This window comes from Cebidichthys violaceus, unplaced genomic scaffold (genome assembly GCF_023349555.1).
Source record: "Cebidichthys violaceus isolate CVI_PGR_0920_01 unplaced genomic scaffold, fCebVio1.0.p SCAF_8, whole genome shotgun sequence".
NCBI classification, from domain to species: Eukaryota; Metazoa; Chordata; class Actinopteri; order Perciformes; family Stichaeidae; genus Cebidichthys; species Cebidichthys violaceus.
In genome coordinates, this window is record NW_027176964.1 from 16838181 (window position 1) to 16852578 (window position 14398).

A 14398-nucleotide genomic window follows, 5' to 3' on the forward strand; every position below is an offset into this window, starting at 1 on the left:
AGTGTAGAATTCTCTTCCTGCACGACTTTTACCTTTTGACATCAGTGCTGGGAAGCCATGAGCGTCATCACTCCCCCCCCCCCCCTCTCCTCCTCTCTCCTCCTCTCTGCCGTCTCTCCCTCCTTCACACAAAAACGCTGCACCAAGGTTCACTTCTCATGTCCTGGTGACGCAGCGGTGTGACGCTCTCTGAACACGTCTCAGTAAGAGACAGGGACCAGGAAGGTGCTGTGAAGTGAAGAGAAGTGTTGTTGGTGTGAATGACAGACATGGTAAGAGGACAGCTGAGGAGCTGAAGGGGTTTATCTAATAATCATAACGAGTGTTAACTGGTTAACGAGGAGCAGAAGACAAATGATCTGAACCTGTGACAGTAAATGAGAGGATTGAGAAGCTCTCGTTTTAAGTCAGCCTTTGCTCCGTCAAGTAAATAAGCCACTAAAAAGAAAAGAAAAGAAATATTTCATATTTGCTTTGCTAACTTCAGGAAGATGAATTCAATTTAATATTCGTATTATTTGAATATGTCAACATCTCTCTGGCGACTCATCAGCCACCTGTTTGCTCATTATCGGTAGAAAGAGATTCCTGGTCCGAGTCAGTTGATCAACTTTAACTTTAATAACTTCCCCAGTGAAAGGTGTCGTGTTCTTTTTGTGACGTAGTTGCCATGTTGGGTTTAGTTTATTCGATATGCACATCACAGAATGTCACACACATTCATGCCAGAAGAGAGCAGATGCGTGATGTTTGTAGCACCTGTCCACAGGTGGATTTAAAGAACAAAACAGAAACATAGACTCGTCAACATGACCCATTGACTGGTGATTGAGGAGCATCCTTAAAGGAGGGGGACATAAACAAGTATTTCATATTCTGTTTGAGTTTAAAAGGGTGTTTTTCTGCTGATCGGTTTTAAAAGATCCACATTATCTCTTTATTCAATGTTGTAAAACATTAAAAATCCTTTATCCTGATCAACAATCAGGGTTTGATTGACACTGAAGCTTTATAACATGTGATCATCATCATCAGCAGGAACTTCAAATGTGTTTGTTTTAGTACTTTATTGCGACTGTACGAAAAATCGGTTAATAAAATAATAAACACTTGTTTCACAGAGGTCAGACGCTCCCATGACGTTTTGATCTCTGTTTTTTCGGTTACAATGCTCGGTTTGTAAGTCGGTTGGTGAATATTTCCACTTGAGGAATAAAAACGCGTCCTCTGTTGAGCTGTGAGGATCTTCACCTCGTCAAGATGCAAATTCACTGAATCAAACTAAACAAGTCCTAAAGGACTGATTGCATGCTGAGTCTTCTTTGTTGTTCAGTAGTTTACCCAAATTCACATTCTCAACATCAGACAGAATTTTGTGCAAAATTTATAAAAAAAAAAAAAAAAGGTGCAAATAAATATGAATCAGATGAACACTCAGCTTCCTTTCCACAAGCTTTTAGTTTGATCCACCAGCTGTACAGCGGCTGACCATTCAAAATGAGTTCTCTATCTACACGTCTATGGACTCTGCTCCACCACAGGCTATGTTTAAAAGAAAAGAGCATTCTGTCCTTTAAATATAAAATGTGCCCCAGCCTTGTGGGAAACACACGTCTCCATCAAAAAGCAGTCCACTCCGGCTCAAACTGAGCTCACGTCAGTTCTGGTCACGCTCCCTCCTCCTCCTCCTCCTCCTCCTCCTCCTTTTCCTCCTTTTCCTCCTTCGTCGTCGTTGTTATTATTCCTCGCAGCCTCTCTGGATCCTCTTTTCAACACGGCCCAGTCCCACCTCCTCAAAATACTCTTGAGCCGGACCCGGCGTCCGTTCAGCACAGAGGGAGGAATGGTGACTTCAGAGTTCAACTCGACTCATTGTCGTCCCCTAGCATTGAGACGGACCGCCGTCCCGGTCTCGGGCCGAGAGAGGAGTCGCTTCTCGGGTTTTTTTTTTCCCTTTTCTTCCCCAGATGTGAGGCGACGGTGGCGATGGACATCTAGGAGTTTCTGGCAGCATTCTCATTGCTAGGCGAGCTGGGGGAGGAAGAGGAGGAGGACGAGGGAGAGAAGTTCATTCCCGATAATCCCGGCGGGTCTGTGGCCGTGTTCTGTCCGCTTAGACTCTTCCTGCACACAGGACACGTATCGTGCTGTAGGAGACAAGGACAACTTAGCATTTTCTACACATCGAACACACACAACTGGTTGGATACAAACTATTGTGTTTGTGTGTGTAGTCATACCACTTGCTGTACTTGATACCAATCAAATACCAGGATCAGCGTCTGGTGTTAATCTGTTTGGGACATTCTTAATACTGTAGCTATTAGATGGACATACCTGTTCCAGCCACGGCACTATACAGTCATTGTGAAACAAGTGATTGCACGGCAGTTGTCTAACGTTCTCCTCTACGCTGTAGTCTTCTTTGCACACGGGACACTCTAAACCAGCACCTGCACAGACAGAACACAACACACTGTCTGTCCGTCCGTCCGTGTGTTACAGAGCCTCGGTCACACCAGTTCTGTTCATTTGGGTTGAGGCAGTGTTCCACACAGTAAGACTACATTCTCTTCAGGAGTCGTCCTGCATACGTCTGTGACGATAACATTTTCTGAGGGGGTGAGAGACGACGAGTACCTGTCAGGACGGGCCCCGTTCACATCGGATCATCCCAGACGCACAGCTGCAAGCGCAGGTGTGAACGCACACAAGACGCCTCGAGGACGCGCAGAGACGCCATCGCTCAGACCACACTCGTAGGTGGTCTGTGACGCATATCGCGCCATTCTTTTATGTAGGCCAATGAGTCCTGAGTCACGCTGAAGGACCGCCTACTCAACTGGCAACTTAACAAAATAGCTTACGTAGTTATTTTGCTAAATTATTTAAAATAGCTTTTTGGTGATGTGTGAGTGTTCAGACCTGCCGGTAAACAACCTTGCAGGTATTTGTAGGTTCATAAAATGCACCGGGTGTTCAGTATTAGTGTATTACTGGTCCACTGTGACCTCCCAGCGGTTAGAAACAACAAATGGAAATGATGTAGGTCACGTGTTTGTCTCGAGACGCACGGGGAGACACATTCTAATGCCAGGTGTGAACCGGGACACTTACAGCTGTCCACTTGTGATCGGATCACACAAGACCAGTTAGCTCCCGTTAGCTTATTTTCTCATTGCACATCTCCCGTCTTCCTCTGCAGCTCTGCTTCCAGCTCTTAAGTAGAGCTCTTATCCAATCAGATCTCACCTCTATGCTGTCTCTAGGTAAGAAGAGAGGCCTTCAGACTCACAAGTGAAGCCTTTGCAGTTTCAGTAAATGGGGACGATATTTGTTGATTGTCATAGTCTTCAACCAATCAGATCTTTATTTTGACGTGTTGGGCGTCTTCTTTGACCTATCAGAGCCTTCTAGCTGGCCTACGAGTACGTCAGCATCAACGCTGAAGGACGCGTCCTTCACTGAGGTCGTTAGTTGACCTCAGTGAAGGACCTCCTTCACCAGACGTCCTCTGCCGCAGCGGAAGTACGCACTCATTTGAGATCCGATCACAACAAGCTGATGAGAACCGACGTACTCGGAGCGGTCCACTTGCGGGCGGATCAGCCGGGACACATGTTAATGCCAGATGTGACTAGAGAGAGAGAGAGAGAGAGAGAGAGAGAGAGAGAGAGAGAGAGAGAGAGAGAGAGAGAGAGAGAGAGAGAGAGAGAGAGAGAGAGAGGTGGACTTACCCACATGTTCTTCTGTAATGGTGACGGTGGGTAAACTCTTAATCCTGTCTCTGTCTGCAGGAGGCGGACCCGTGTTTTCAAACTGGTTCAATAACTACAAGTGAAAAAGAACAGAACCCCAATAAATGGCCGTGAGCATGAATTACGTATTATGATTTTATGAATAGCACAGGTCCACAGTAGCACCTCCTCTACCTGTGTAATGATAGCATCGAGACCATTGGCCCCCCAGGCGTAGTCCATTGGATTGGAATGGAGCATTCCCCTGCACCACGACGAGGCGGTCGACAACAAACAACAAGAACTTTACTTGGTGATATGACAGAAGTACACAAACACGCGTCACAGGTTCTTGTACTCACCAGGGTCCCATCCCCATGTTTGGCATGGCTGTAGGCGCTATGATTCCATTTACTAACTGCTGGATAATTCTGCAACAAAACACCACAAAAAAAACAACACTTTCAATGAATCAAACTAATTACACAAATGGGAAGTTTCTGTAAATATGAATAGTTTTATGGTCATAAATATACAAATGATACTATGTGTATATGTGTGTATATATATATATATATATATATATATATATATATATATCATAGTGTCTCTTTGTTCTTATAATGTAATACTAGATATTTTGTGGTTTTATAAAATCATATTAAAATGTATCTAAACATAATATTGTTTAAGTGTTTTTTACCATAACATGTGATAACATGTAGAACTCAAAACAAAAGAAGGAAATATTTGACCCGCTTCCTCCTGCGTCCCACAACAACCTTCGACACACTCCGCCGGTGAAATCGTCTCACCCCTCTAGTGTGGGCACTCCTTCGTGACGCGTACCCTGCCGTCGGGGAACGTGTCGACCGCGGGGTTGCCGCGCACCGTAACGCTGCCGCGATGCCATTTCCCTTTCTCTCCTGTTCTCTGCGTCGCGGTTGTCTTCTGTGGGGAGCCGCATTCGGAGGTCGAAGTTCTCATCGAAAATCCCGAGGGCGAACGGACCGTACCCGGAGGGGAACGTGAACAGGTGCTGGTGATCCAGGTTCTAGTAGAACAGACAGAGGCCATGTCAAATCGTGGTGCAAAATGTGTCCTGGAGCAGCTGATTCAACGCGTCACACTGACCTCAAAGGCTTGGCGGTTCTGATCACTGGTGGAGGATGACGACACGGAACCATTTTCAGTGCTGCACAAATACAGGGGTTAAGAAAGTGAAAAGTTAAGACTTAAGACGTACACTTAATCATCACATTAATCAAATTCATGAGGGGAAAAAACAAACAGAACAATCCTCCATACCTTCGTTCCTCAGCCAGTTCCTCAATAAAACCAGAATCACAGCGTGGACAGGTGTAGTCCTACAGAGAAAACAGAGAGGTGAATATCTAGTATACACCATAACATACACACAGGTGTCTGTTTATTATGGACACATCGCTAAAAGCATTGCTCTCAAAAAAAGCATGCTACCCGTATGAGCGTTATAAAAGCGGTGCAGCGCGTTAGTAGAGGGATTCTGGAGGCTGCATGCTGCTTCTGAATTGTTTTATTGCGATATTCTGAGAAATGTTTATATTTGGTCAAACGTCACTGATATAAATTGGGCTGAAATGCCTCCCATTATAACACAATACAATTCAACAGCATCGAAAAACAGTTGGTTTCCAAAATGATCACAGACACTTAACACTGAATACTATAAACTATAAGTTGATTTATTACAAGGCTGGTATTGGACTGCATGGGTCTAAAACATGGTCTTTGTGAAGTGCAGACTGTGTTGCCGATGTTGACGTAAACCCATAAATGTAATCAGTATCATCCAGCCGTTCAGAAAATGTTACCTTTACGTGCTGTAACACATTGTGAGCACTTCCGATGAGTCACCGTACTCTCCAGAGTCACGCTAAGCTGTAACGCGTGTCACACAGGTAAGCAGCCGTCAATAAATAACCGTTACTGTAACATTCAAGAAGCTTCCCATGAATGGCCACCGACGGACTGCTGTGGCAGGCAAGTGCACCGATAACACAACGCTGATTGAGACTGGTTTCGGTTAGATATTGTGAAAGTGTTCCTGCTCTTTGCGGTATTTATTACCACAATAAGCTAAATAGGTGAGCCGTGTGGAAAAGACATTTACCGTAAGCGTTTTTATATCAGCTGATTAATAATCTTTAAATGAAAACGTGCCTTAAGCCCCTGGACAGACAGTCTGGTTTAGAAAGTGAACCTAAGCTTTCTCCTGTTAGCCAGCTTGCTGACGTTAAACGCCTCTCTATGAAACCTTGACCTAAGCTAGCTGCTATTTATTATGTCGCTATTATGAGCGGACATCGTATCTCTACAACACATGCAACATAACGTGCGTGTTACGTTACCCACCAACTAAATTACTACCATTTGACCCGTCACCCTGGACCGTTGTTGCCTATGTGGCTAACTAGCTAGCAAGCTAGCGTTAGCTACACAGCAGCAATGGTTTCGACGCGACTAGGTGTGAGCCACAAATACACGTAAACCCACACGAGCCCAAAACACATTCTTCATTGTCATTCTTCAAGGAGGCAAATATGTCTCTTGGGTCCTTACCGGTAAACGCGGACTAATCTCTGCTGAACACCGGTGACAGAAAAACCGGCAGGGCCGTGGTGGAGCTTCAGCCATTTCTAAGCAGACCAGTTCGTACGACACGGACGGGAAGCAGCGAGGGACAATAAAACCTGACTCTTGCAACAGGAGAGACAAGCGGCAGCTGGAAAAAAATATTCAAGAGGAAGACTTCCGGTTTAATATTTACTTTCAAATTAAAACGTTAAAAAGTTAAAGGTGATAAGGTTCATTAATTTGACATTTTACAACACAGTTCTGCACAATGAAATGGAAGTTGTAGCCATGCTACACACATGTAATAAACATACAAATATACAACACATTTATTGGGAAATTCTACTTATTATGTGACATATAAAATGATTTATTTACAATAAAAATCCCTTTTTTAATCATAATTGTATAACTGCGAGGCTACATATGTTATGCTGAGCAGAATAAGTAATATAGAATTGATTAAATGAATTTAAATAATAATTTGGATGCTATACAATCTTTCTGTCATTGCTCTTCCATAATACCTGTAGTTAATAACACTAAAATATGGACCCCAGCCCTCATTTTCAGATATTCATGCTAAGATCTTGAGAATACAGTGCACACACTCGAGTTTCTGCAGACTGTGCTCCAAATATTAGTATGTTGAGAAAGTACAATAATTAAGAGAGTGTGATAAATTGACTCTGAGTTTTAAAAATGGGATGCAAAGCAATATAATACGTGTGCAATAAATTATATTTTGGAGTTTTGAAACTGAAGATGTCATGAGTATGTTTTGCCCAGCCCTGTTCAAGGCTTACATGGGGGGACAGAACTTTTGAAACATCTCTCTAAATTCTTGAATTTAATACAACACCACTGCACTGACCTCTTATTAGGTATTCTGATGTAGTCCATGCATTTACGACTTTGCAATAGTAGAGATAATGCTTTTATTCTGAAAAAACAATGACCGGAAGTCTCGTTGTTGCGTTTGCTAGTGGGCTTAATTTACAAATCAGCTATTTCGGTAGCAGCAGATTGGCCTCATTGTAGTCCGTGAGCGTCGTTTTCTAAATAGATTTGTCCTCCTGCTGCGACCATGGAGAATAGCGATGCAGGTAAATCCTTCCTGTGGCTTTGACTGTGATGCTAGCGCTGAACATGTAGCAGCTGTCTGAGTTACGCTGAACGCTTGAGTTAGCCAGGTTAGCCGTTAGCTCTTCATTTGAACCGTCCAGCTCATGTAGCCGGAGGAGCCCTGGCTCGATCAATAGCAAGACGTTAGCTAGCGATCGGCTAACATAACATGGTCAGTTCATATATAAGACAATTTGTGTTATGTTTACGTAACTTAACAAAAAACCGTTACCCGAGTTTCATTAGTTCTGCAAACTGTAACGTTAATATCCAAAAATGAATGACACAAATGTCGCTTTACCCCACAGTTCTTATTAGCTTTTAAAAGTTCAGCTTTCTTATATGCTGCGACACAAAGTTAGAATGGTGTGTGTGTGTGTGTTTGTGTGTGTGTATAGATACGTGTGTGTTTGTGTTTGTGTGTTTGTATAGATACGTGTGTGTGTGTGTGTGTGTGTGTGTGTGTGTGTGTGTGTGTGTGTGTGTGTGTGTGTGTGTGTAAGTGGCCAAGTGTATCTGCCTTAAAGAAGTTAAACTCTAGTAAAGTCCAACAATGTAGTAGAAAATATACTTGAATATAGTTCACCATAAAAGATGCTTGCTTACTGTGTTGTTTTATTGCATGTTCCCTCTAACCTCGTTTCAGGGCGTGGAGGATGGAAGTCCAAACCCATCCAGCCGCAGAAAAACAAGATGAACATGAATATTCTCCGGCAAGAGAAGCTGATCGCTCAGAAGAAGAGGGAGATTGAGGCCAGAATGGCAGAGCAAGCAAAAGTGAATGTACAAACGCCGAGCAAACCGCTGCCTCCGAGGTATCGATATACTGATGGACATGCATTCAGCGCATGTGTGTCGTTGAATATTTGGTCCTGTTGGTCGGTGCCGTAATGTGCGAATGCTTTTTCTTTGACTCCAACACGCGACTTAACTCTATTTCATTGGTTCTGATCCCGACAGTTCTCCCAGTTTTCAAGGAGCTTCCTCGAACAAGTTTTTAAACGATGGCAGCTTCTTGCAGCAGTTCATGAGGATGCAGAAGGACAAACCCAACAATGGCTCTGGTTAGTACTTTGCCCTGCACAGTGACTGACAGGTCACAGTCAATGTTTTTGTCTTATCTTTGCCTCCTCTTAGTGTAACCCAAAAGAGTATACATTGTAAGATTATAAAGATACCTGAGCAAACGTATAGGATAAACTCAAAACCAACGGAATATAGTCGTTCAAAGATAAATGATCAGACACATATGAGATCAACTTCAAGCGAATAATACCGTTATACATGTTTCCTCCCTCATGGCTGAAGCAGGGAGAATAAAACCCTTGAGGCTCATACTGTTTCTATGTCCCGTTTCGTTACTCTTTCTAGGTTCCACCACTGATGCCAAATCTCCCACAGCTTCGACTTCACCGCCAGGAGGAAACGCGCCGCAGAAAAAGAGCATTCTGGTTGGCAAGCGGCCCGGCCTCGGAGTCAGTAGCATGCTCAGTCAGTTCAAGAACTACTCGCACTCCAAGAAGAATCCCGTCCTCAGCCAGAGGCCGAGCGTGTTCTGTTCTCCGGACGACGAAGACGAGGAAGAAGAGGACGATTACTCCAGATTCTTAGAGATGAAAGGTAATTCAGGGCCCGTGGTTTTCCAGTGTATCTCTGGACGACTCCACGGCTCGGACGTTTCAGTGCGTCGCCTGCACACTCCGGTGCCTTGTGATTGGCATTTTGACGTAGGTGCCCGTCGAGTAAATGTACTCATAGCCTGCTTAAAGTCTCTCCCCCAGAGGATTCAGACATCCGACTCATTATCGACAAGATGGCCTCCTTTGTGGCGGAGGGAGGAGCTGAGCTGGAGAGAAAAGCCAAGGAGGACTACAAGGACAATCCCGTTTTCTCGTACGTTTTGAAGGACAGTGTGGCTCATCCAGATGTGTTTACCGTGTTCCTTCAAACTCGCCTCATTTCAGATGTTATCCTTGCCTTTTCAGATTTTTATACGACAGGAGCACCATGGAGTACCTCTACTTCAAAAACAGAGTCGCCGTTTTGAGAAAGGATTCGCTAAGACCTGAGAATACGTCAGATAATGGTAAGATCACCTCTTCTCACCCTCTAGACAGTAATGTCAATACAGCATTGTCTATATGACTACAGATGTATGACTTCACAGGGACGTCCGTAAACATTATGATGCGCTGTGCTAGCCTAAACCTACGTGTATGCATCCACTCCCAAGTCTATTATTTACTGCTGACACAGCAGCATTAATTCAACATTCCCTGTTAACTCGAGACTTTCACCTGACTGCATAGGTAAACAAATTATAGCTACTGATTTGCTTCTTATTTTCGGCTGTGCATACACAAGTCATGGCTTCTTTAGTTTTTCCTCTCGCGCTCCTGTGTTTTGAAATAAACCATATTTGTTTTTTGGGTCGGCCTTTGAAAGCTGAACATGTTCTAGTCTCGACGCGTGCGGCGCGCTGTACCTGCAGATAGACGTTCCACGGTGTATACGGTGGAGCCTCTCTGGGCTTTACGTGGTCTGACTTTGTGACAGTGAAAGCCTCGTATCCATGCAGTTCCCCACATTCACCACCCCTGTCCCCCTTGCTCCTCCTCCCTCCTTCCTCTTCTTATCCCCTATTGGCTCTAGACTGGTGGTGTGTGAGGGCCAGTTGAGTACGGTACAGTAGTAGAGTTTGAATTGAGTCCCAGTACTGATAGGCTGCTTAAAGTCTCCCCCCCAGTGGACCCGGAAACCCAGCAGATGGCTGAGAAGCTGGCCAGGTTTGTGGCCGAGAGTGGCCCCGAGGTGGAAGCCATTGCTGCTGAGCGAAACCGAGACAACCCTGCCTTCAGGTCAGTCACTGTATATGTGTCACTCTGTTTATTTACACTGCTAAAGCCTGGTTTTACACTAAATATCTACTGACCCCCCCCTCCCTGTTTCTCAGTTTTTTATATGACCACCAAAGTCCAGCCCACCGCTTCTACAAAGAGAAAGTACGGGAGTATCGGGCCGCAGCCTCCCAGAGCTCCTCGCCTCCAGCAGAGAAATCCTGGACGGACCTTCGGCGACCCGCCGCTCCACCGTTATCAGTAATCCCTCCACCGCTGAACCCCGAACTCCACATCCAAGAGGCTGAAGCTCCTCCGCCTGTCAAGCGGAAGAGAAAGAGTAGATGGGGGTCTGAGGATGACAAAGTGGAGTTCCACATTCCTCCCATCATCGCTCCTCCGGAGATGAATGTTCCAGACCCCAACACACCCTCTCTCTCCGGTACGTCAACTGGATGCTAATATATGCATTTTGGAAAAGGCATAGTAGATACGTATGGATAAAATGGCACAAAGTAAAGCTTTAGAAATCACATATTAATTAGCTTTTTTGGGCACACTGTCAGCACGATCCAATGATTCATTTCTGAATATATTAAGTTTGTGGTGACGTTTGTTTCAGCCCAGGATCTGAGAACTCTCGGTTATAAGAAGGGGAAGCCTCTTGGTCTGGTGGGAGTGACGGAACTCTCTGAGGAGCAGAAGAAACAAATCAAAGAGCAACAAGAGGTATGGAAGCGCCAACTAAACTCCACCCACCCCAAAGATATCATATCTGTTTTTTAGAATAGTCAAAAGGCACTTTGATGACTCGGGTTGAACGCACCATAAATGAAGGATTATTAGGTCCTGTAATCTACTTTCAGCATATGTTTTGGTGTGTGTGTGTGTGTGTGTGTGTGTGTGTGTGTGTGTGTGTGTGTGTGTGTGTGTGTGTGTGTGTGTGTGTGTTTAATGTTTTCTCACACACTCTGCAGATGCAAGAGATGTACGACATGATCATGAAGCACAAGCGTGCGATGGCCGAGATGCAGGTGATGTGGGAGAAGGCCATCAGAGACCACCAGCATGAGTATGACAGCGACGAAGAGGTGGACCAGCAGGCGGGCACCTGGGAGCATCGTCTCCGACATATGGAAATGGAGAAGACCCGCGGTAAGGTTCACCGTCGGTGTGGAATATCGGCCTTGCTTCTGCAACACTAGCAGCTGCGGGTGCTTGATAATCGGTTACTGGAAGGTTTTTTTTTGTGACGAAATAAATCAACATCTCGTCTGTACTTTTTCCAGAGTGGGCTGAATCTCTGACAGATATGGGTAAAGGGAAACATTTTATTGGTGACTTCCTGCCCCCGGAGGAGCTGGATAAGTTCATGGAGACCTTCAAGGCGCTCAAGGTTCGTCTGCCTCTGAATTCACTTGTTCTCCAGCCTAATGGGGAAGGAGCAATAGTTCCCCTCATCCGTCAGTTTAAGATTTAGAGGTAAATGAAGACGACTCCTTTTGAGTCAGAAGGAGGCAGCTAATGTCAGTAATTGTTCTTCAGACATCCCACGGGTCATTAAATGCTCTGGATGTGTGATGTGTACAGAGAAAATAAAAACCTGCTCCCTGCAGCATCTCTTCAGAGGACCGTAAAACTTGTTTCAGGTGTAATCTGTGGAAGCTGTTGCCCTTTAAATGTCTGCTTCTCCACAAGAAGGCCGCACACAGTTTAGTAGGGCCAGGGTCAGTTGGAAATGTCTGTAAACGGGATTGTAATCATCCATCCGTGCCTCTGTTCTTCAAGTTGCTTATCCAGGTCAGAGGCACTGTGGCAACAGCTAACAGAGCGACTTAGACGCCCTCCCTTCTCCTGCAGACTCCTTCAGATCCTCTGAAGGGATCCACAGCAGACTGTAGTTGCAATAAGTCTGTTTTAACTTGATTTGGTGATTTTTAGATGACAGTGTTCATTATGTTCCAGTTAAACCAACTAAACAATAGAAGATCTTGCCTCACCCTATGCTAAATTATGCTTTTAAATAATCTCCCCATTCCTCCGTCTTCACCCTTCTCGGTGTGGCTCGAATGAACACTTGTCGTCGTCTTCTTGACTTGCAGGAGGGCCGGGACCCGGACTACACGGAGTACAAAGAGTTCAAGTTGACGGTGGAGAACCTCGGTTTCCGAATGCTCATGAAGATGGGCTGGAAGGAAGGCGAAGGCCTGGGCAGCGACGGACAGGGCATCAAGGCTCCCGTCAACAAGTGAGCGTTCATCTTCAGCACATTCGCATTTCTTTGTCATTCAGGGAATTCAGCTGTTGAGTTAATACGTCCACTAACTATTGTCAGCTGGTGTCCCCGTGGGCCGGCCTGAACATCGGATTAATCACTCATTTTATTATTTACACCTGTGCTTTTTTACTACTGTGACGTGTTCGAACATCGTCTGTGGAAAAAAGACGATATTTTAAATGGTTTTGTTTTTTCCAGCCAGACTGAAGTGACCGAATGCTGAGTGTCCTTCTCTGTCTCACTCTAGGGGAACCACCGCTGTGAACGGAGCGGGGTTCGGAGTTGACCGTCCAGCCGAGCTCTCAAAGAGTGATGATGAGTATGATGCTTTTAGGAAGAGGATGATGCTCGCTTACCGCTTCAGGCCCAACCCACTGGTAACTCCTGTCTCATATCGTTTTCCCATTTGTTGTAAATGTATCGTGTGTAGAAATCCATACTCGCTTATTTTTTTTAGAAACTTAGAACTTCTTCGTTCTTCCATTACTGTCTGATCCATTCATTTAGATGTTTGCTATAATATTTGAATTAATCTGGTGTTTCTATTTTTGTTTCCACAGAATAATCCACGGAGGCCATATTACTGAAGTAGAGGACTGTTTTTGTTTGTACTTGTTTTTAGTTTATCATAACTTAAAATCTGTTTTCTGCAGCTGTCGGCGTCTCTGCTCGGTTGTGAAATGGACTTTTTAATTTGTGTGACATTGTAGGAAGATTAGACTATCTATTACATCTGAGGGTTAAGTTGAGTGAGAGGGAAAAACAACAATCTAAAATGTTTCTTTAAATAACTGATCGCCTGTTTTCTACCATTTCACTGTAACAACGTGTCGGCTCACCTCGCCTGACTTCCAGAATGACTTCACTCTTCACTCTTGTGTTTCCACTTTGTTCTTTTCAGAGCTTGGCTTTGCATTCTCTACTCTACTCTACTCTACTGTACACTATAACAGCTCCGTCTTAGTGCACACTCTCCTGTATAGTTTTTTGCATCGAGTAATTTGTCTCACTGTGCTATAACTGATATTGGATTCCTGTCATTATATGCTTCAGTGTTCACAATAAATATGTCCGTTTACTGAAATGTGGATTTGTACCAGATGTGTCTGTATAGCTGCTGTACTTCAGTAGGAGCTAGTAGTGACCGGGGCGCTCGTCTTAAGTTTATTGAGTGCTAAGCGCAGGTATCTAACCAATCCTGTTGATAACTGCCATCGGTGTTGATTTCTCTTTGGCTCTGGACAGCATTGAAACCATTTGAGGAGAGCTGGCCGGGCTCAAGCAGCCAGCGGTGAGGAGGAGGAGGAGGAGGGTGACGGATCAGTGAAATCAGACCCACAGGGTGCCATTCCCCAGGGGGGGTTTTACACGGGATAAATATAACTCCGAAATCCCAGCTAAGCAAGAGCCACTCTGGTGTTGGCCACGGCATCAATCAGAGGCAACTTAAGCCATGTTAGAAGGTAAACCAGCGCTTTGATTGGTTAGTGGTGCGGTGAAGCTTTTAGTTCAATGTAAGGGTGTGGATAATGATTATTTTTCATCGTTTGGTTACTAAAATATCAAAGTCAAACTGCTTGTTTTATCTGAAACTCCATCTAAAATATAATCAATTTACTATCTTTATAAGTGGGGGGGAGAAAGCAGAAAATCCTCACATTTGATTTGAGAAGCAACAACCAGAGAACGTTAGGCAACTTTTTTGCTGGAAAAATACTGATAATAAAAAGTGTTGCCAATTATTTTTCTGTCAACCAGCAAAGTGACTAAGAACTTCAGCTTCGGAGCCAATGGATGGGCTTCAT

General features: G+C 44.5%; 2 protein-coding genes across 2 annotated transcripts; one reads left to right on the plus strand and one right to left on the minus strand.

Annotated features, from left to right (window-relative positions):
- Positions 1–598: 598 nt before the first annotated feature.
- LOC137892464 (E3 ubiquitin-protein ligase RNF126-like) lies at positions 599–6433 on the minus strand. The gene is made up of 9 exons (XM_068737600.1): positions 6339–6433; positions 5046–5104; positions 4872–4932; positions 4553–4791; positions 4100–4168; positions 3933–4002; positions 3738–3831; positions 2338–2453; positions 599–2147 (listed from the first exon to the last, which is right to left on the minus strand). Exons 1-9 carry the CDS (start codon positions 6411–6413, stop codon positions 1995–1997), a joined length of 936 nt encoding a protein of 311 aa, XP_068593701.1. The 5' UTR covers positions 6414–6433; the 3' UTR covers positions 599–1994.
- A 917-nt stretch (positions 6434–7350) lies between these two features.
- On the plus strand, positions 7351–13677 carry sugp1 (SURP and G patch domain containing 1). Its single transcript, XM_068737598.1, has 14 exons — positions 7351–7459; positions 8125–8293; positions 8439–8542; positions 8850–9098; positions 9248–9371; positions 9464–9564; positions 10213–10336; positions 10432–10757; positions 10938–11044; positions 11293–11470; positions 11605–11711; positions 12418–12563; positions 12841–12970; positions 13154–13677. The coding sequence occupies exons 1-14, from the start codon at positions 7441–7443 to the stop codon at positions 13178–13180; spliced, it is 1911 nt and encodes a 636-aa protein (XP_068593699.1). The 5' UTR covers positions 7351–7440; the 3' UTR covers positions 13181–13677.
- Positions 13678–14398: the final 721 nt, after the last annotated feature.